This window comes from Drosophila obscura, unplaced genomic scaffold, assembly GCF_018151105.1.
Source record: "Drosophila obscura isolate BZ-5 IFL unplaced genomic scaffold, ASM1815110v1 contig_208, whole genome shotgun sequence".
Lineage (NCBI taxonomy): Eukaryota > Metazoa > Arthropoda > Insecta > Diptera > Drosophilidae > Drosophila > Drosophila obscura.
The window spans coordinates 2,891,700-2,912,601 of record NW_024542799.1 but is presented as its reverse complement, the minus strand read 5'-3'; the positions used below and the strand labels follow the sequence as shown (position 1 = coordinate 2,912,601).

At 45.0% G+C, this 20,902-nt stretch overlaps 3 protein-coding genes and 1 long non-coding RNA gene across 4 annotated transcripts in view; 2 read left to right on the top strand and 2 right to left on the bottom strand.

The window, feature by feature from the left end:
- Positions 1–20,902, bottom strand: part of LOC111074747 — a 64,218-nt gene that overhangs the window by 32,861 nt on the left and 10,455 nt on the right. The window contains 8 exon segments of the mRNA XM_041594157.1: positions 5,584–5,780; positions 5,849–6,379; positions 11,252–11,536; positions 13,206–13,341; positions 14,393–14,612; positions 15,907–15,962; positions 15,964–16,178; positions 16,404–16,984. Of these exon segments, the coding sequence (XP_041450091.1) occupies positions 5,584–5,780; positions 5,849–6,379; positions 11,252–11,536; positions 13,206–13,341; positions 14,393–14,612; positions 15,907–15,962; positions 15,964–16,178; positions 16,404–16,959 (2,196 nt within the window). The 5' untranslated portion in view covers positions 16,960–16,984.
- LOC111081149 lies at positions 3,921–4,962 on the top strand. Its single transcript, XR_005968054.1, has 2 exons — positions 3,921–4,113; positions 4,190–4,962. It is a non-coding gene; the product is annotated as an uncharacterized LOC111081149 (long non-coding RNA).
- LOC111081148 lies at positions 7,285–8,783 on the bottom strand. Its single transcript, XM_022377106.2, has one exon. It carries the CDS (start codon positions 8,664–8,666, stop codon positions 7,476–7,478), a length of 1,191 nt encoding a protein of 396 aa, XP_022232798.1. The 5' UTR covers positions 8,667–8,783; the 3' UTR covers positions 7,285–7,475.
- On the top strand, positions 18,835–19,137 carry LOC111081150. The gene has a single exon (XM_022377108.2). It carries the CDS (start codon positions 18,835–18,837, stop codon positions 19,135–19,137), a length of 303 nt encoding a protein of 100 aa, XP_022232800.1.

Genomic DNA, 20,902 nt, shown 5'->3' with positions numbered 1-20,902 from the left:
CCCAAACCCGCGCATTAGCGTGTTTCCAAATATTAGTTTTTGTCAGCGTCGCCATCGTCGTTTGCAATCGGTGCGCACATGTAAAAAAAAAGAGAGAGAAAAAGCATAGAAAAATAGAAAAGTCTGTTAGCATTTGGGAGTTTCAACAGCGCTTTGGGGTTTTCCTATCTGTGTGCAGGGGAAAATAAATCAAAATTGCGAAAATGCCTAAAATGCAGCACAGGCAAACACTCATCCACTCAATGGCATGCACCCTCCCCCTCTCTCGTACACACACACACACACACATTTCAATTTAAATGCCTTTGTGCATTAGCTTCGCTTAAATCATATTACGCATACGCCACGTGGCCACGTTCGGCGCCAGCATCTGCCGAATCAATCTGCCAGCTCGTTCCGGTCTCTCGACTCTGTTGAAATTGCTGCCCATTAATTTGCAGCAAATCGTTGCAGCCATAAAAAGGGGGTGGGTATTATCCCACTTCTCTTTCTCCCTCTGCTATTTATTCGTCCCTGTCTCTATGTACATATATGTATATGTATCTGTTTGTGTCTGTCTATTCATCCATTTAGCTATGCACTAAGCTTGTTGTCATATGGAGCTATAATTATTATTGGAATAAAGTTGAAATATATGTATGTTTTTATGTGCATATGTGGCTTTGATGCTGAGCTGCATGAACTAGTTCTTTGAATGGGATTTCAGTTTATCTAAAAATATGAATGAATGATATTTAAATTTTATTTGTGAGAATTTATTCAGAATTTAAAAAGTATACAAAAGAAATATAAATATTAAAAAAAAATTATTATAATCTGCAGAACATACACCCCAATTGTGGGAATATCTATCAAATCTTCTGACATGAAAATCCAACATTTAAGCTTACTCTTGTAGATACAGACAATATTATCTGTTGAGGAAACTGTTATCCCATTGAGTGTAATAAATCCAAGTACATAAATCGTCCAAACTTCTCGAAGAACCCATCCAATATGAAATATGTATGTACATCATAAATAATAATATATATCTAAAAACAACAGTGCCCCTTGTCTGTCATAATCCCACTAATTTGACAATCCCTATATTAGTTTTTTCCGTTTTTCGTTTGCTGTACAGTCTATTATTCTTGCATATCGGGAAAAAAAAATCCTCCAATATATGGAAATTTGATGAACTTTCTCTGGGCTTACAGCTCAACACAGCATGGTTTTTAATTTGGATATACATTTGAATCGAACATGGATACATACATATATATATATGCATATGTAGTGGTAATATGGTCATGCATCTGTGTGTGTGTGTGTGTACCATATTTATCTATGCTCATTGTGAATTGCGCTTTTGCGTCGCTTATGTGAAATGACAAACACTCAAATTTTATTGCATATTTCATTAGATTTTTGTCACAGAGCGTTATGTTTAAAGGCAAACAGTTTTCAGACACACACACACACACACACACACACGCATAAAAACCATCAACCAGGCACACACACATACACCACCGCATCTACATTGCATACAGTGGCAATATTTCAAATGATTTTTATTCCTTCTACGCTGCGGCTGGTGCCACGAGTGTTGGTGTTGTTTGTTTGCCTATTTCGCCCATTTGCGCGCTGTCAATAAATTCGATTTTCGATTTGTGATTCGCGATTTATGCGGGCGCATAGTTTTTATGTGCCACCCCTCCTCCGGCTATCCCCTTGTCACGCATGTGACATGACATTCCATGTTGTGTTGCATACACTTTGTTTGTCTGTTCTTTCTGTACAGCGTAGTACAGGGTACATGTACGTGAGCGTCGGGTCTATATTGTTTGAGGTGTGCAGATGCATGCCAGAGTCAAGGGAAAGCAATTTCTACTTTAATTACTCTCTAGATGGAAGCCGAAGCTCAGGCCAGGCCCAGCCGTAGGCGTAGGTGGAAGAGCAAACCATAGCAAGATCTCTCTTCTTGTAGATGTTTTTGTTTACCTCGGATGGTAGCCCATTTAATGCAATAAATCGAATCTATAGGATATGCCATAGTTGAAACAATACTTAAAGCATTCCTACATGTTTTTTTACGCTAAAGGGAGAGGTAGAGAAACCTAAACGTAGAGATAGACAGAGACAGATATCGCCTGCTGGCAATTTATTAGTTTGTTGAGCGTCAGAACGCGGCACGCAGGTGGCAATTTTGTGGCCAGTGTCGGGGGCAAACAGTAAATAAATAAAATCTCTCGTAACTGATGCGTTTTTGAAGTGCAGCCCAAAATGCCGATAGGATATGTAGTTAACAAATAGATAGATAGTACGTACGACTAACTGCACAGTTATTTGACTTATTTACCCAAATATGTGGGTAGGTAAAAAATGCAATCGAGTGGAGGAGCGGACTAGCCGGTCAGTCATATTATAAAACCTGACACAATCAATTTAGTATTAATTTGGGTGCGCATAAATCGTGGCATGGCAGTGCCAAATAAGCCCTATGGGGCACTCGATGCAAAATGAAATAGCTTTTGGCATAAATATTCATTGGGCATTACAGCAGCATTTTATTGCAATGCCAATAAGTCAGGTTTTGCAGCAGTTTATTTTGTAGAGAGAGAGAGAGGGAGAGTGAGGGAAAGTCTTGCAATCAAAAGGAACAAAATCAACAATAAAATGCAAATAAATACATATAAATATACACATCTCTCTCAATGGCTGCATATATGTATGTACATATATGTATGTATGTTTGCATGCATTTGAGTATTCCCTTTTAGTGCATTTCCAAAATGCCAAGTAACCAAATAAACGTTTTCGGCCAGGCCAAGACGAGGTTTATTTGTTTAAATACAGATAAATGCTACGGACATTCATAGAAACATCAACACACACACACACACACGGGAGAGAGAGAGAGAGAGATGCGGGCGAAGAAGTCAAAGTACACTGAACAACAATTTTATAAATATACTCAATGCAAGTGCAATATTTTGTTGGAACTTCTAATGTCAATTTTTCACAGTGTCAATTTCACATGCTGGCATGGAAGTCAAATCTAAGAAGGGTAGAGGGGGAGTAGCAGAAAGCTTTCAGGCATTTGACTCTGTACCCTAACAGGCCTTAAACTGTTGAATTGTTTTTGTGATCGATTGCACGCACTTTTATGCTGGACCCCCAATCTGTTTTATTCTCCTCGCTTCCCCCGTCACTCCAACACAGCCCATTTTGGCTCCCTTTTGGAATTGCTCTCTGGTTATAAATTGTCATTTCATGGCAACATTTAACTTGCTTTCAATTGTTATGCGGCGGCAATGACATAAATCTGCAAAAATTGTTATTTCAAATAAATTGCCCGGGATGGACGACATTCAGAGGACAGAAACAATTCTGAGGCTATTCTGGTTAATATCCTGATGGGACGTTCGTTTTTCTTTTTTTGTGGCGCAAACGAGAAAAAGAGAGAAAGAGGAAACCACAGAGAATAGCTGTATAAGATAAAGCTGCAGTGCAGTGTTTGGCGTGCGTAAGTGTGTGGGGGTTCTCTCTGCAGTCCAGCTGCAGTGTCTGTGCAAAGCAAACAAGAAGCGAACAAGACAAGACCCCAAAGAGAATCAGGAAATGTAAGAAGAGAGATCTTGCTAATGGCAAAAAGTATAGGCTAAGCCTACATTCAGAGAAAAGCGTTTAGGCTAAGCCTACAGTAAAAAGAAACACACCTCCATATATAATTAAAATTAGTTGGTTTCAATATTCACTCTCAGTGCTAGTATCAATGGCATAACTATTTAAATCTAAGTGTAACAATAATATTCTCAGTGCTTTTTTTTTTGGGTGTAAACTCGTTCTTCTATCTACCACTTTTGGCTGGGATTCGTCTGTTATCACCTTATGCTTCGTATGTCTATTATTCGCCGAGAATATTGTCATATCAGATGCACGGCGGAAATATCAAATATTTCATCTAGTCGCCTTTACCTTACTCGCCAGCTCAGTAACACTTATTTGATTTTCCCAAGTTTCCTGCTGGCAAATGAATATACAAAATAAAATAAATATGTTTGAAATCACAAACTGCACGGTTTCCTACGTCAACGATTGTGTGGAGCGCTCATTGTTGCTCTCAATGTAAGTAAACATTATTTTAATGCACTCGACCTTACATACATACATATGTACAGATATTGTTTCTCATCTTTTGTAGCTTCCAAAAAAATGCCACATGGATTGTCTTATGTGTACTGCTTGTTTGTTGGTTAGTGATCCCTAGTTTATACGAGCCTATCGAGTGCTTGCTCCATACGATTTTTAATATAATATGCAAATTGATGATCAAATACTTCGAGTACAATCCGGTGGTCCCAACGCGTCGAATGTTTTTCGGAAATAAGAAGACATTGCTAGTGGATTTGAAAGCGCTAGTATCTATAAACTATACAGAAGGTTTACAGAGAGTATGCGGTGTGCCCTGTGACTATAGTATCCATATGCCCGAAAACCACATCACATTACAGATCTTCAAGCGTCCCTTTCTTGATTTTTTCCTTGAGACTGTCTCCAAATGGTACACTGTCGTCATATACCACGATGTGGAGAACAAATACGCAACGCAGGTACTTGACGTTCTGGATCCCGATCGGAATATATTGGAGCGACGCTTGGCTTGTCGCTCCAGCTTATATCCTGGCCTGAGGGCTGACTACATTTCGCTGGCTTTTCCCCATCTTCGAGAATTCATATTGTTGGATGGTGCTACTAATTTCGGCTTGTGCTATCATGGCAATTGCATCTATATCAAGAATTATCAGATCGGCGACTGGGATATGCGATTCCTGTTCCTATTGCCCGTCTTGGACTGTCTTCGCTTTGTCAAGGATGTGGATGATACCTTGAAACGGTGCAAATTATTGGCATGGTGTTGCCTCAAGTGTTGCAAATAAGGGAATGTAACAATAAAAACCATTACGTCACGACTAAGCCTCATTTAAAATTTTTTTTAACTCAGTCAAGCTTCAATTTAATTGCATTCTCCAAATGCCTTGGTATTTTTGGTTACTATAGGCAGGGATTTGCCCCCGCAAGGGAGGGGGGGAGCAGAGAGGTTAAATATTGAGCAGGCATGCGATGCAAGTTCCATATACACGAGCCAGCAAGCACAGACACATGCACACCCAGGGGCAGGCGGCACAGACATGCACACATTTGATTTGCATTTCATTTGCCATTGCTTCGGTGAATGCCTCCTCTGTGGCTGCTCGAACTCCGTTCAAGGTGTAATTCTATTAAGGTAAGGCAGTTAAGACCAGGCCGATACAAAGTGCTCTCTCTCTGTCTCTGTTGAGAGTCTTAAGCAGCAGTCTCTCTGCCTCTCTGCTCTGGCCACACCTTACATACCATATATACCACCGTTTCTCTGCCATTTCTCATGCCCTTTGCTAAGTCCCGTCTTAAGCAGCATGTCAGCCACGTCCGTCCTGCCAGCCAGTCCTGAGCAGTTCATAAGCTCAAGCAATGTTGCACGTGCATATGTGCGGCATATGTGTGTGTGTGTGTGTGCGTGTGCACCATATATGGTTGAATGCTTGAACGAACACTTACCTCCCAGAAGCCATTTCCGGCACTGGTCGTTACGTCACTGTAGGCCAGCACAGCGCCTGGCCGACTGCTGCGGAAATCGAATTTAATATTAAATTCTTCGGCGTGATTTATGGGCCACCAAATGTGTGACGTCGCAAAGGGATAGGTTATGGGTATGACATTCACTTCGTTCTCCACAAACTCTGCCTCCAGGACACCTGCAAAACGAATGCCAAATATATTTCACTGTCAAATCCGCATCCTACGATGGACTGACTGAACTCACCATGATAGTGCATCTTGGGATTGCCACGCTGCAGCTCGTACAGAATGGAGATGTCGTTGTAGTAGACGTACTTCATGCTGCCCACGAAATTGTTATGTGAGGCCAAACCCTTCTTCTTGTGCAGCTCGGGGCCGCCACCGAAGTAGATCTCCGGATCGAAGAGCAAATTACCGCTGGTCGTGGCCGGCAGCTCGAGTACCTTCTGCTGCTGATCCAGGATAATGCTCACCGTGCGCTGCTCATGCAGAATGGTCAGGTTGTGCCAGTAGCCGCGCGTCAGATCATCGGTGAGCACTGTGGCCATCACATGGTCGCCAAAGTCCATTTCCACATGGATCGACTGGTTCTTGATGGACGCCGCTATATACTGATGCTTAAGCGACTCACCGCTGGCGTAGAACAGCGCCGAATCGTCAAAGTTTGTGCGAAACATCAGGCTGATGCGCATCGTGGATGAGTGCACGCGATCCTTCCAGTCGTAGATCCTGTAGGACACATAGCTGGCACCACGCAGCGTGATTATGGTGGCCGCTGAAAGTCAAAGCGAATTGATTACATAAGGCAGTGTAAAGTGTAAAGCCCCCCTCCTTATGCAGCGAGCGAGTCAAACTTAATTCAACCTTTAGCATATTTGCTTTCAGCTTCCATTTTGAGAAGCTTACCATAAAAGAACGAGTAAATTTAAACAACTTTGTGTTCTTTAAACACCCTTCAAGAGGAATTAAATTAAACATTAATTATAGACACTGCCCTGGGCCTTTTCGCACACTTTAGAGTGGGCAGTGAGGTACTTCTTTTTAGTTGGATATCTAGTCTTAAAAATATTAAGTTTTGATTTTGCACAGACCTCTTTTTTTCCTGCAAAAGCTCTAAAATCGAATTGCCATTTTACTCTGTAGCTGTAAAAGAAAAGATCGCTCACAGGGAATATTTTACTGGAGTATTTAAGCATTTATATCCATTTCTATCAACGAACATTTCCGCGCAGTGTATTTGCTGCTACGACCTGCACAATATTCATTATTTTTCCATGTTTTTTTGAACCCCCGTGCCACTGGTGCATTATCTGCCTGCCACACACACACAGAATGAACGAACGAAAGAGCGAAAAAAATTACGTCCGAGGTCTCCCCCACAAAAATAGATTATATTGTTTGGTATATGGCAGCGGCCTTTGGGCGTTCGCCTGATGCTCTTGTCCTGGTTACTGGTTGTTTCTGGCCCTTGTCCGGGTCCATGTTGCACGGACAAAATGTGCAAATCGTGTTACTCGCAATTTTCATACATTCTGGCTGCATTTTTTCTGGCGCTGCTGATTCTGGTGGAGAGCGACAGCAGCCGCGTGCTGGCCGGCTTATCTGACACGGCACACGTGGGCCATGCCCACGACCACGCCCACGTGATAACGTATCACACACACACATATGAGATAAATGTACACTTCATAATTTTTTTTATTTGCATTTTGTTGAAGGGAGAGAGATTTTCTGTCGCATTGGCCCACAAAAGTGTGATACGGTTTTTTTTCACCGCTCCTTTTTATGCTAATATAGGAGCACATGGATAATGAGGCAGGCGGCAGTGGACTGGGACTGCAACTGGGACTGGGAATGGGACTCGACTCCCATTAGAGCAAGCCACACTGTGTGATGGTCACAGGGCTCTTGGGCTTGCCGTTCTTCGTGCCAAACGCCTGGCAGAGCTGTAGCACTCTGTGACCGCCAAAAACGCGACCAAAGACGATACGATGCAGCGACTGCACTGCCAGGGGCTTGAAGCTAATCGTGTAGTTGAGCAGACCCTGGGGAAAGTGATGGTGATAGTCCCCGGCATAGGAGAGGAATCCCGTCAGCCGAGTGTGGTCCAGCTGCGAGTGCTTGCTGCTGTGATGGCGGCGCAGGGCATCCCGGGACCCAAGCACCAGCTCACCCTCCATCCAAAGGTCGGCGAATATGCGCAGAAATCGGTGGCCCTGCACATCGTTGTAGGTGGCAAGACGCACGAATTCCAGCACCACCTCTGGACTGACCTCCGTGTACAGCTGAATGCTGATGCGGCCCAGCGGCTGATTGTCGCCCTCCACCAGATCGTAGTAGAGAACGGGTCGCAGCAGTGCATGGGGATCAATCTCAGCCGCCTGCGGTGCTGGTATGAAGGGCGCGTACTTGACCAACGTCTGCTGCGAGGCCCTACGCTCCATGGGCGGCGGCGGCGGCACCCACGGATTGTGGCAGTCCACCTTCGACTTGACCATTGCCAGGCGGCAGCCCAGATCCCTGTTGGCGCGCGACAAGCGCTCCGCCCGCACACGTTCCCTGTGCCTGCCCGATGGGCCTCGCTGGAGTGTCGCATTGAAGCAGTTGACTACGCCGTGCAGCCGCTGGGTCCTATTGATGCGCTTCAGCATTTGCAGGTTATGCCGAAAGATGTCCTGCTTCTTCTGCAGATCCTCCAATACCGATGTCCTCTCCAGTATGAGACTATTCGTATTCGGTTGACGCGTATTGATCACCGACTTGATGCCCTTTAGGTGCTTGCGATCAAACTGCGCCTGCCGCATCTCCACCAGCTTGAGGTAGATGCTCTCCATATTGGCCGCCGGCTTTTCCTTGACATCTCTGGACAGGCTGCGATCTGGATACACTTCCTTCATCAGGCGTCGAAATTCCGGATAGGTGGGCATTCGACGCGTTGGCAACAAATTGCGCGCCTGCCTGCTGCTCAGCAGCTTCTTGGCCACGTTCTGGGACTGCATGCGGGTCATGAAACTGGTGGGGGCCAGCATTTTGAACTCCGAGAAGGAGGTGGCACGGCTCATGATGATTATTCTCTCTTGTAACTCGTTAATTTAAGCAATTCTATTCTAGCAATTTATTACAATTTGTACAAACTTTTGTTTCAGATACAATACAAAGACGATTTAAAGTGTTTTAGAGAGGGTTTCAATACTACTAGGGGGCTACTAGGATGTCAGCAATATCGTTCAGAATAGACCTGGGTGGGTGTATTTCCCACCTAGCTTCGGTTTAACTTTGTTTTGCTCAGCCATAGTTATGCAGTTCCATTCCCAACCAAAATCTATAATTTTCTGGACTTCGTTTGGCTGTTGCATAGCTGCTGACTGTCCGTTCATCTGACAACTTGCAACTGAACCCAAGTTGAACTAAGCTCGAGGCCACATCACATCTGACAGGACAGGACAGGACATGCTCTGCTCTCTCCCCCTATCCTCCTTCCGGTGCTGTCTGTTTGCTGTCCTTTTCATAGTTGGGATTTCATTTCGTTTATGCCGGAAGAAGCCCAAAAATCTTGTAGTCTCTTTTCACAAAATTTTGTTGATGCCCCCTGCCCCCAGTTTTTGTGCGGCTAATGATTTCCCTGCCACCCAAAAAGCCTGGCAACGCATTTCGTTGACACTTTTCGCACGGAAAATGTACAATGGAAATGAGGTCCCAGTACGGGTGTGGGTGCAGGGTGCAGGGGGTGGGTATCTTTCTCTACAGGCCCCCTTGTACGGGCAGTTGTCATTTTAGTTATTGCATTACAAAAGCGCCTGCGTTTGATTATGTCCCCCCATTCGTGTTGTATGTATGTACCTCCGACAAGGACGACTCTTCTTCTTTGCTCTTTCTGTGTGTGTGTGTGTGTGTGAAAGCTTTTAATGGCCTGACACTGTTTCCGTTCGCAGAAGCCGTGCAACATGCAGCGCACACCCAACAGGAACTGCTGGGTTCGTCGTCAACTACATCTGTGTAATTTGCTTGCACTTGCCGTTCGGCATTCGTTACGTAATTGTGATCGGTTGCAGCTGCAACTGCAGCAGCAGCAACAGCACCAGCACCAGCTCTGGCTGTAAATGTTCGACAAACTCGCACGTCACGCCGCTCGCTCTTTGTCCTTGACAGACGCCATTTAGACAGACAGACAGAGAGAGGGGGGCAAAATGCTCATCGCTGTCATGGCTGCCCGTTAGCTCTCCTTTTTTTTTTTACCGTGCAATTTGCAGCTGTCGATTGCATCAATAGCTGGGAGTCCTTCCCCGGGACTTCACTTCCAGCCATTCCACTCCATTCCCTCCCACTGTTAGTAAATCCACTTCATTTCAATCCGCTTTCACCCACAAAGTCTGGATTTTGTTGGGGTTTTTTCTCTGTGTGTGTGTGTGTGCGTGGCGTGTGCTGGTCATCATTTGCATGCAAATTTTTAGCAAACATTGCGTATGTGCAAAATCGTTGTGCAAATCTGTAAAGAATGCATGTTCCTTGATGCTCTCTAACTAGTCTAACTAGGAATTCTAGCATCCTCCTGCTGAGTAGCTTAATTGTTGTAGCAGGGGGAAAAGGATTCTAAGACGGTGATTGCAGCAAGTGATCATAGATATAAAAAATCTTATTGATTTTTGGGAAATAACAATTGCATTAAAGATTGCTCCCTGTTCCATGAAGAGTGATCCAAGCAGTTTAACACCGAGAAAGATCGTTAGGAATTGGAATGGCTGTGATTATGGAATGTTCTCATAAAGAAGTCATCGTTAGCTGATAGTTCAAGTTTATTTCCAGGATATATAAATATTTGCAAGTGCCATAGCAATCAACAGAGTGATTATGTTGAATAATCCCTTTTATGAAAACCACTTAATTAAGTTCTTGAGCTATAGGTTAATGGACAAAGGAGCACAAGCCACCCCCTCTTAAGTCTCTGGCATTAGGGTAAACAAACTTCGCTTTAAGTTCACATGAACCAAAAATTCAACTCCGAGTTACGTGCCTGCACCGAATGCACAACAGTTGACCCGCCTTGCGAATAACCCCCCCTCGCGCCACCCTTTTTGGGCGATTTCCAATTTTACAATGTCAAAAAACATAAACGAGCTGCTCAATTTTTAATGGGCAATGCCTATATAATGGTCTCGCGTGACTTAATTGGGATTATGGCGGCCTGGAATTGGCTTTATGTCATTAACTAAATGTCGGATGTTGTTGAAGGCTTCGAAATGGGTTGAAAGTGTTGTGGAATGGACGAGGGAGCGGTGGAATTGGGGGGCACTATATATCGGAGCTTAACAAACTAATTTGGCGCACATTCTGGCCTGTCCCTGTCCTGGTCATAGTCTGGTGCTGGGTCTGAGCACCAACAGGAGGGCTGGGCCAGTCAAAAAGTCAAACACTATTTTGCATAATTTATGGTCAGGTCATTAGCGTGTTTAAAACTGTAGCTGTAGAGAGAGAGAAAGAGAGAGCGGGACAAAGAGTGGATAAGCCACGGGCAGTGCCAGTGCCAGTGGCAGTGGCTAACCGCAAGGCAAACAAACATAGTTTATAATTAAAACAAAATGTCGCCCCTAGGGGCAATGTTCAGATACAGATACGAGCGAGAGATGGATGACATGGGATGGATACTCACTGTAGATGTCACAGTGCTCGCCCTCGTAGTGGGTGCCAAAGCAGTCGCAGGAGATGCCCCCATAGTGGTTGATGCAACGGGCGCCCACAAAGCACAGATTGTGCCTCGATTCGCACATATCGAAGCATCCCTCGTTGACGTTCTCATGCTTGGTGGCCACCAGCGGGGCAATGGGAAGCAGATCGGATGCCGCCTTGCCAGAGCTCAGTACAACGTTGCGTATGCAGCCCACAAAGGATTCCGTTATGTACTTAACGCCATGCAGCTTCTCCTCCGACGAAAGGCCTAACAAATGAGGGGAGAGAGAGAGAGAGAGAGATAGAGAGGTTTGGCATGAGATTGAGATTGTCTTCAGATTAATTAACATGCAGAATATTTGGCAATGGATTTTGTGGCTATATATAACATTGGTTGAAGGGGTTGTGCAGGGCTGTGCAGGGGGGTGTGTGTGCTTGTGTGTCTTTGAGGAGGGGATGTGTGGCCATTTCTGGACACAGACCCATAACATAATTCTCTTGTTTACAGTTGAAAGTTTTGATGGGATTTTTGGCCGGGCGCTGCTGCTTTTGCTCGGAGATTTAAATATTGCTTAATTAAAAAAGTTGTCGCCATTCGGTTGTTTGGGTTCCCACCAGCAAAGAGCGGTCTAAATAAATACACTGAAAGCGGCTTCCGCAACAACAAAAAAAAAAAACAGAGAACTTTAGTTTTATTTTCGGCATTTCGTAGAGAGAAAACCCATTTGGGGCTCTGGTTCAGAAATTCCTTCGGACCAACGGAGGGCCATTACATTCCATGCTAAAAGAATTTCAGTTAATTTTTATGCACATAGTTTTTACCTTAAGGAAATGAGGAGTTGTTGCTTAATTGTGGCTAAAAATATTGCCCCATTTAACTTTTAAACTAAATTTACAGAAATCAGTTTAGATTTTTGTTGTTTTAAGGGTCAAGAAAATGAGTCATGTAAAAGTTGACTTGATATAAATAGAAACAAGTCAAAAGGTTTGCAGTTACGGCACACGTGCCTCGACACTAAGAATAAAGTTAGAAAGGGCTTCGCAACAATATGTTTTGTGCTTTCTGGCCATAACAATGGGCCAACTGAAATGTGTTTCTGCAGTCTAATAGATATCTAATATGTCCCATTCTGTTCTCATTTTTGTACTGGGCATAACTAATTTAAAAGAAAATTTATTCTGTACAACTTGTGATCGATTATCGATTATTGATTTGATCCAGAAATACTTTCAATGTTTTTCCATTTCCCTCTCCAACATGTGGCAGTTGTTTTGGGAATCCTTGCATTTCATTTTGTGGCCTATGCCTTGGCCTCCATTCAACTTTAAACACACGCAGCGGATGGGGAGGAACAACATTGAAAGCTAGAACAGACTCTCAGCATGGATGAACCTGAACCGACCACCCTGGCACCGCAATCAATGGCCTATTCTGTGTTGACCTCCTCACAGCTTTTCCTGGGGTTTCAGATTTCAGGGTGGTTTTTTTTGTATGTTGCTTGCTGGCAACGTGAAATAATTAAATTTCCAAATAACGCACCCAAAGCACCTTTCAAAGTCATACAGAGAGGGGGGGTGGGCCATACACACACACACACACACACACACACTTACTAAATAAAGCAGCCTGAATTCAATGGAAAATGAGCAAGTGTGTGCTTCGGATGCTGCAAATTCGATTTTCCATTTTCAGTTGCACATTTTCCAGCGATTTTTCCTTTTTCTATACACATATATATTTTTGGCCGATGTTCCTCCGATGTTTGGATGTGTGCGCGCTTTCGTTTATGTGTGAATTTTTGTACAAAAATCATTGCATACATTCGGGCGTTGCCTTTAATATGATTGATTGTACCATACAGGTCCAGGTGCGAGAGGGATTGGAGTTTATAGGGGGAAAACACACACAGACACACACAATTGAATTGGGCACTCACCTCCAACCAGCACAACCGACGGCAGATTCGTGGAGACGCCATAGTTATACTCGTGATTCAGTCCTTTCAGATAGACCTCCTCCTGACTATTGTCGACGCGTGCAATTAATCTTGCCCCATGGACATCGATGCGCACCTGTGCAGCAGACGAGAGAGAGAGAGAGATCGGTTAGAGAAGCGAAACCAATAAACCCAAAGCTAGCTAAAGCAGGATGGGCTCTGGCATGGCCATTGCATTCCCACACACACAACCACACACACAGACAAATGATAAAAATTTATGAATTTATGCGTTTTGGCCAACGAGTTGAAGTTGCAAGTTTTTGCCAGCGATAAATTGTTGCTGGTGCTGCTGCTGTTGCTGTTGCATGCTACAAAAATGAATGCTGCAACTGCTGCTGCTGCTGCTGTTGGGATCAGCTGAAATTCATTAGGAATTTGCGTGTTATTTATGAGTGCCTGGCTGTGGGGGTATCTCTGCATTCGCGTATCCCCGTGTATCCCTGCGTAGTCCTGTGCATTTGTAAGGGTGTGATTAGTAGTGGGGGATATGTTTGTTTTAAATATGGAACATACGTGAACTAAAACGGGCTGGGCTGCGGCTGTGGCTGCCGCTGCCTCTGCTCCTCTTGCCACTGTTATTGATGATGATGATGCTGACGATGCTTCAGGGTTACGGTGTGTGTGTGTGTGTGTGTGTGTGTGTGTGGTGGCTGTAGGATACCTCCCATCATTCCCCATGTCCGAGGTGAGTTAACAAAGTTGGAGCGTACATAAATCAACTTGCTCGCTTTGTTATAAAAGTTTGATAAAGCGTTTTACATACACACACGCACAGAGACTACAGAGAGAGAGAGAGAGAAGAGTCCAGCATACAGGGAGTGGGGGGGAAACACACATTCCGCATTGCAATCTTGCTAATTGCTTGCTGAACGCATGGCCATGTTAATGTTGGCCAACAGGCAGCAGTAGCCAGCAGCAGCATCATTCACACGATTCCTGGATACCCTGACACTCTCATAAAGAGCTTAACTGCTCATATGGTCACAGCTACCTCTTGGGTGGTGCGACGCGTGCAACAGGAACTGCATTGCATTCATAGTTTTCCAGGCAAATGATATTCTCCCCCCAGACTTGACCTGGTTTTTCGGTGGGGCTGGGGGTGGGGTTGGGTGTGGTTGACTCACCATCACACTATGCCATTCATCTCGATTCAGGCTCTCGCCCACAGTGACACTCGTTGAATGCTTGCCAAAGACATGGACCACCTTCAGTTGGCCCTTCTCCACAATCACATAGAGTGCATAGGGGTCCAAATTAATGCGATCCGGATTCTTAACGTTGTGATAGACGAGCAGGCCGTGCGGCAGTCGAGTACGGAATTGAAATGAAATCTCACGGCAAAGTCTGTGGAGAAATATAGAGAGAAAGAGAGAGGCAATTGTTGCATTAGCATATGTACGTGTGTGTGTGTGTGTGTGTGTGTGAAGGAAAGAGGGAACGGAATGATGATGGTCTGTGTGCGCCTGACAGAGTTTTAAATTTATTTGTTCTTTGCTCTTGAATGCTTTTAGTCCGTCCTGATGTTGCTGCTGCACCTCTTGCTCCTGCTGCTGCTGTTTCTCCTGTCTGCTGGGAGCAACATGAGTTACAATTAAAACTACAACACAAATTGCCAACATGGCCAAGTACTTGCAGTAGCCATTGGCCAAAAGCAACAACAGCCACAGCCACAGCAGCAGCCGCACCAACAACGATAACAAAAGCCAGTGCTACGTATTTTGGCCCAAGTCATGTTTAATTTTATTTGCCTCCTGTCTGCATGTTCGTCCAATGTGGCATGTGGCATGGCTCCTCTTCTATGTGCCACATTTAAATAATATTTTTTATCTTAATTTAATATGCAAATGTCACAAATGTTTTGGGTCCCAAATTGAATTTTAAATTCTCTTGTCTGCCGCAAAGAAGCCAGAAAGTCATTTTCCTGGGAGCAGAGAGCAAAGGTCGCTCCATCTGCAATTGAGCAGAAAATTAACTTTCGCCCGGCACCGCTTTTGGGGGGCACTCTTTTTGATCCCCTCAAAATGTTTCATGAGTGTGTGTTTGTTTGGCTCCATCGATAAGGCGACCCTTTTGTCCATCAAGCATAAAATCAATTTCAGAAACTATGTCAGTTTTTGGCTAATTGCACTTGCAACATGCGCTCATGGACAACGTTTTAACCCTACAGAGTGAGGAGATTTATTACGTTTTGTTGGGTTGTCACTAAGAAAATATTCTTTAAGGGTTAAAAATTAATTTTTTGGAATGCAAAGCAATGGGAATTCATTTGTAGTAAATATTACTTGGAAGAATTAATCTTTGAGGCTTGTAAATATCTCTGGAATCATAGAATTTGATCTCGGGTGTATAGTTTCCAGCTGCTCAGATCACAGACAATTGTATAAGAAATGACTACAATAAGTAAACCCTTCAAAGGTCTTGCTTTAAATAACTCCCCAATCCTGCCCTCGCTGCCCTCCTAGGGTTAAGCGAAATCCAGCCAAAATTTGAGCCAAAAGTCCAACAATCCGCCAAATGACGCGCTGATGGTGCATGCAACGTGGACAAAGAGTGAAATATGCAAAGGAGTTATGGGGGATGACCCGAACGAGCGGTGGGTCGTGGACTGTGGGTGGTGGGGTGCCGTGCACCCACTCACCTTAATTGAAATGTCTGTATGATGTCGCCGTCCATTTGGATGAACGTGTTGTTCTTTGGCAAAAACGAAAGTTTTGCCTTGGCCCGTCTCCGCGAACGTCAGCTCTGGGCCGCGCTGCTCAATGGGCACTGGGGTGGTGCCATCTCCCGTTCTCCCATCCTCATCCTGTGCGGCCTGTGCCGGACTCTGGGTGTACACTGATCCAATGAGCTGCGAATTCTCTGTGGTGCTGGGCTCGCGAGTGGTGGACTGCAGGAATGGTGGCAAGGTGTCTGCAAAAGAGATTGTCAAGGTTGTCAATAGAGAGAAAATGTGGCGGAGGAATCAGGAGAGCAGAGAGCAGAGAGAGAGAGAATTGTATACCGATCCGATTGGAATACATAAATCTCGATTAAGGCAATTAAAATCATCAATCAGATTTCTTATATAATCTATTTAACACAATGTGTCTTTCTCTCACTCCTCCTCCTCCTTTCCTGTATCGTTAGCTCCCTTACGCGGTCCTCCAATGCAGTGGAAGAGGCACTCTGCCTCGGTGCTGAAACGATTCTGTGGATTGCCATCGCAGCCGCCCCAAATGAAGTTGGCGCACTCGTTGGATGTCGGCTCGTAGCGCCACTTGTAGATGTACTGCTTGCATGGCCCCGGATCACCGGGACCCGTACACTTCTCGTACAGCTTCTCCTTGGGCGCACCTTGCACCATGGCCGAGTTGTTGCCGCTGCCGATGATGCCGCCGCTACTGCTGCTGCCGCTCCCGCCGCTGCTGCCACCCATTTGGTTGCCTCCCAGGCTGGTGGCTCCTCCTCCCGTTTCAGCCGTGGACTGTCCGCCCGGATTGCCCACTGCCAGGCCGCCACCGCCGCCGATCAGGCTGCTGTTGCTGCCACTGATGCTGCTGCCGCTGGGCCCCACCACGAGCGGAGGCAATATCAAGCCTCCGATAGCGGCCGCCTCTGACGCTGTGATGTTGGGCAGACTAAAGGCGTGGGCGCCGATGCAGAGGTAGCAGAGCAGCACTAGGACGACTAGGGGGTGTCGGTGTCCCATCATAAGTATCTGTTATTGTTGTAGGTAACTGCAAGAGAATGCAAAAGACAAAATACAGTTAGTAGGTGTAACTAAAGCTCTTAATTCTAGCCCAACATTGCTGCAGACAGCTCCACAAATTTAGTGGCTCTGCCGCTGGCCTCCCACCCATTCATTTGTCTGTTTTCCCTTCGTTTCCTTGTTGGGCTATTCATTAGATTCCCTTGTAATTGCACAATAAATTTGGCGAGGCAATTTACGTGCCTTGTCGCAAGTGAGGAAAACCCGAGACCGAAGCGGAACAGAGCTATCACAGCTTATGATTGGGAGCAACAAAGAAGAAGTTTACTATTGTCATGTGGCGGGGGTGTGGCCCAGCACTAAAATCCCATTTACATCATCGTGCCTCATCATCATCAGTCAATGTCTTTGGCTCCTTCAGCTTCGCTCTGGCTGCTGGCTGCTGGATGTCTCTGCTCTCTCTCTCTCTCTCTCTGGAGCTGGGCGCTGAGAATGAAGCGACGACGCTGCATTTCTTGATGGCATTTAGCGTAAACGAGAATGAAACGAAACGAACTTTTCTGCTTACACTTCCGCCGGAAATGTGACACACACAGACGCACACACACACACACACACTGGTAAAAGAAGAAAACTCTTGCTGTGGAGAGGAGGAGGAGACACATGAGCTGCAAAGTTGATTTACAAGTAGCTTAGCACCCAACCATCAAGCGAAAAAAGTGTCAAAAATTTCAAAATAATGATGCGCACAGTTTACACTAAATGGCCAAAAGAAAGGAGATTGGGCTGGGCTGGGGAATGGGATGGGGTTTGGATATAGCCAAGCGGAAACTAAAAAGGAAATAGGAAATTAAGTTTGCCTCCAGAGAAAACTTTGCGGGGTTTTCTAGCTTATGGCTTAGTCAGGGACTGTGCCTTCGTCCAGAAGTTTTGGCTCGATTCCATCATTAGTGGAAGAAGCATCATCTCTGGGCGCCGGGATCTACTACTCTCTTTTTCTTCATTTTTCTGCCATTTCCGTTCATAAGCAATTTTTAATTGTGGCTTTCGGTTGCCCTGGCAGCATGAAAAATGAGCGCCATGGTCGGACCCAGAGTTCATGCAAATTAATAAACCTCAGAGAACGAGAGAGAGAGAGAGTGGGGAGTGCGGAGTGTGGGTGTGGTCGAGATCCCTGGGTCCTGGGTCCAGGTCAAGTCGTATGCTGGCACAAAATTATTGATGCATATGCCAGGGGCCTGGGCAGGACGTGCGTGCTATCCTGTCGTTGAGTGGGTCGCAGGGTGCTGGCCAAAGGCTGTCTGGATGGATGGATGGCCTTAAAAATTGCATTGGATTTTTGGCCGAGAAGTTGGCTAGATGTTTCCGCCCTCTTTCGCCCTTCTATGCGTGTGTGTGTGTTTGTGTGTGTACCAGAGTGTCTTCTCTTTCTCTTTATGGGGTCAGTCGAGCGGCAAAGTTTACCTAACTTTTCTGTGGTGTGGCGGAAAGGAAACCCCGCATCGCCATATGCCAAGGATTTTGGCCCAAAGTGCATTAATGGAACAACACGTATGTAGGTGTGTGTGTGTGTGTGTGCGTGTGTGGAAAAGTTTGGCCTGAAACGCGGAAACAGATAAACCATCCGTTACCTGCGTGGGACGCTAAGTCGACGGGCAGAGGCGGCGGGCAGGCGGCAGGCAGCAGGCAGCACTCAGGTAACGACACCCCAAAGGATTGGCCAGCAAGGAAAAATCACAGCCAGTGGGCCAGGGCCAGGGAGACGGGCAAAAAAAGATAAACAAGTCCATGCATGCATAACACATGGATGGCCTAAGCCCAGGAAAGGCCAGAAACAGGACATGGCCCAGTCCTTTAAAAACGCATGCCACTCCGGACATGGCAGACATTCAACAGTCAACCAGCAGCATGGCATCATCGAGCGGTACCGCCTACGCTCTGTTCTTGCACCGTCAGGAGTTGCAACGCCGCCAGATGCTATACACTAAGGTTTCCAAGACCAAAATTCAGCTGACAAAGGAACTGATAGCCAAGCAGAAGCAACGGTTGGGCTCCTGCACCAGCGAGGATCTGGAGATCCTCAACAGAGAGACGCAGTTCAAGCGAACGCTCCAGCAGAAGCTGAAGCATCGCAACAAGCAGCTCAAAGCCATTGCCAGGCAACAGGAGAAACGAAGCTGACGTCTCGGGGATGCCCCATTCCCCCCTCATTTATCTGTAGTTTTCCCTTCCCCCTTTCCACTGGGCGGAGTACAAGTTTAATTAGTTTTAGCTTAACGTAAATGATGTGTGCCTTTCCATAGTTTAACTTAGCTTAGAGCTCAAAGAAATAAAATTTCCTATGCAAATCAAGTCAAGTTGTTTTCCGAGATGCCCTCCAAATGGCAGGGGTATATGGGTGGGTTATTGAAGTTGGGATGTGTTCTTAGTACTTTCCCTCAACATCATGATACACAATGAAAAAAACCCATTATGCATTTGTTAATTCATGAATTTTTCATTAATTTACTATTCATGCATGATGCATTAATTCATTCATACACGAACGCATCCATTGAAATTAATCTTACACAGATTCGCTCTGATTCATTCATTCATACATATGCATGTATGTATGTACTACATATGTATGTCAATGTTCATAGCATTTCCCACATGCATTACACCCATTGAACCATTCATCTTCAATTCCCGAAAAAAGTTTACACCAATTCCCCTTTCAAGGGTATTCCTTGATCGATGCTTCGCTTCGCTCTCCTTTCTAGTTGGTTCTCCCTTTACCGTTTCCACAGCAAACGCAAAACGTTTTAAATTGAGCTCGCGTACGTTGCGCTACAACAACAACAGCAGCAAGGAGTACGCGAAAGGGAACGCGAATGAGAACAACAACGACAGAAACAACAACCAACTAAGTAATAACAGCAGCCTGAAGGAATACTCCCTCTGTCTCTCTCTCACTCTCTCTCTCTCTCTGTCTGTATCGCACCACCCTCTAAATTACACGTTTTGTGCTCAGGCGTCGACGCCTCTCGCGCTATGGTGCAAAAAAGGAAGGAAAAGCGAAAGAGACAGAGAACGAGTAAAAGAAAGCGTAAAAAAAGAATGCCAAGGCAAGGCAAGGCACGGCACTGGCACAAGTCAGTGTGAAGGAGTGCAAAGGCAGGGGGAGGGAGGGCAAACGAAAGAAAAGTGAAGTCAAATTAAATTAAATGACAGATGTCTGACATTTTGATAGTCGTGCGTGAGTCTTTCCACAGATATGTATGTATGTATGTGGGTGTATCTGTGTGCAGTTATTTGCATGTATTTATATTACATTCACACATACACACACATATATTGCAGCTTTTTTGTAATGTCAAGTGTCGCATGGCAAAATGCACATGCAGAAGGACAGCCATTAAGACAGACACACCAGACAAACTTACAAGAGAATGCGCATTCGTTCTCGAAGGTTTCTCGATGCTTTTGTGGGTGGGCACCTTAGAGAAAATGCCACCAGGTGGTATAGAAATATACTATTAAAAATCATTGAGGGAAATTCCCATTCTCTTTCGTATCTAAACAAAGATAAAGGAAACTATCGAAGGCTCAAGAGAAGCCATTCATTCATTCCACAGACCTCTGGTTGATGGAAGACAGAATCCATCCCAGTTTCCATATGATACAAATATTATGTTCCTCGTAAATTATTGTAATACATTTTTTGAAACCCATAGGTAATGACTAAAAAATAATTATATACAATATATATTCCCATATGTTTATAAACAAACCCAAAGCAACTATCGTAAAACTCCACAACAAACATAAGTTTCTCTCCCTGGTGGTGGCAAGAGGATTGCCTAAGAGGAGTAACTGTTCTTACAAAACATACATATCTATGTATATATGCAAGTAAGTGTGGGTTTGCGTGCAGTGCAGTGACGTGTTTGTGCATGTCTCC

Excerpts from the sequence above, each read along its gene's own strand:
- LOC111081148 (XM_022377106.2), bottom strand. The coding sequence starts at position 8,666 with ATGAGCCGTGCCACCTCCTTCTCGGAGTTCAAAATGCTGGCCCCCACC.
- LOC111081150 (XM_022377108.2), top strand. The coding sequence starts at position 18,835 with ATGGCAGACATTCAACAGTCAACCAGCAGCATGGCATCATCGAGCGGT.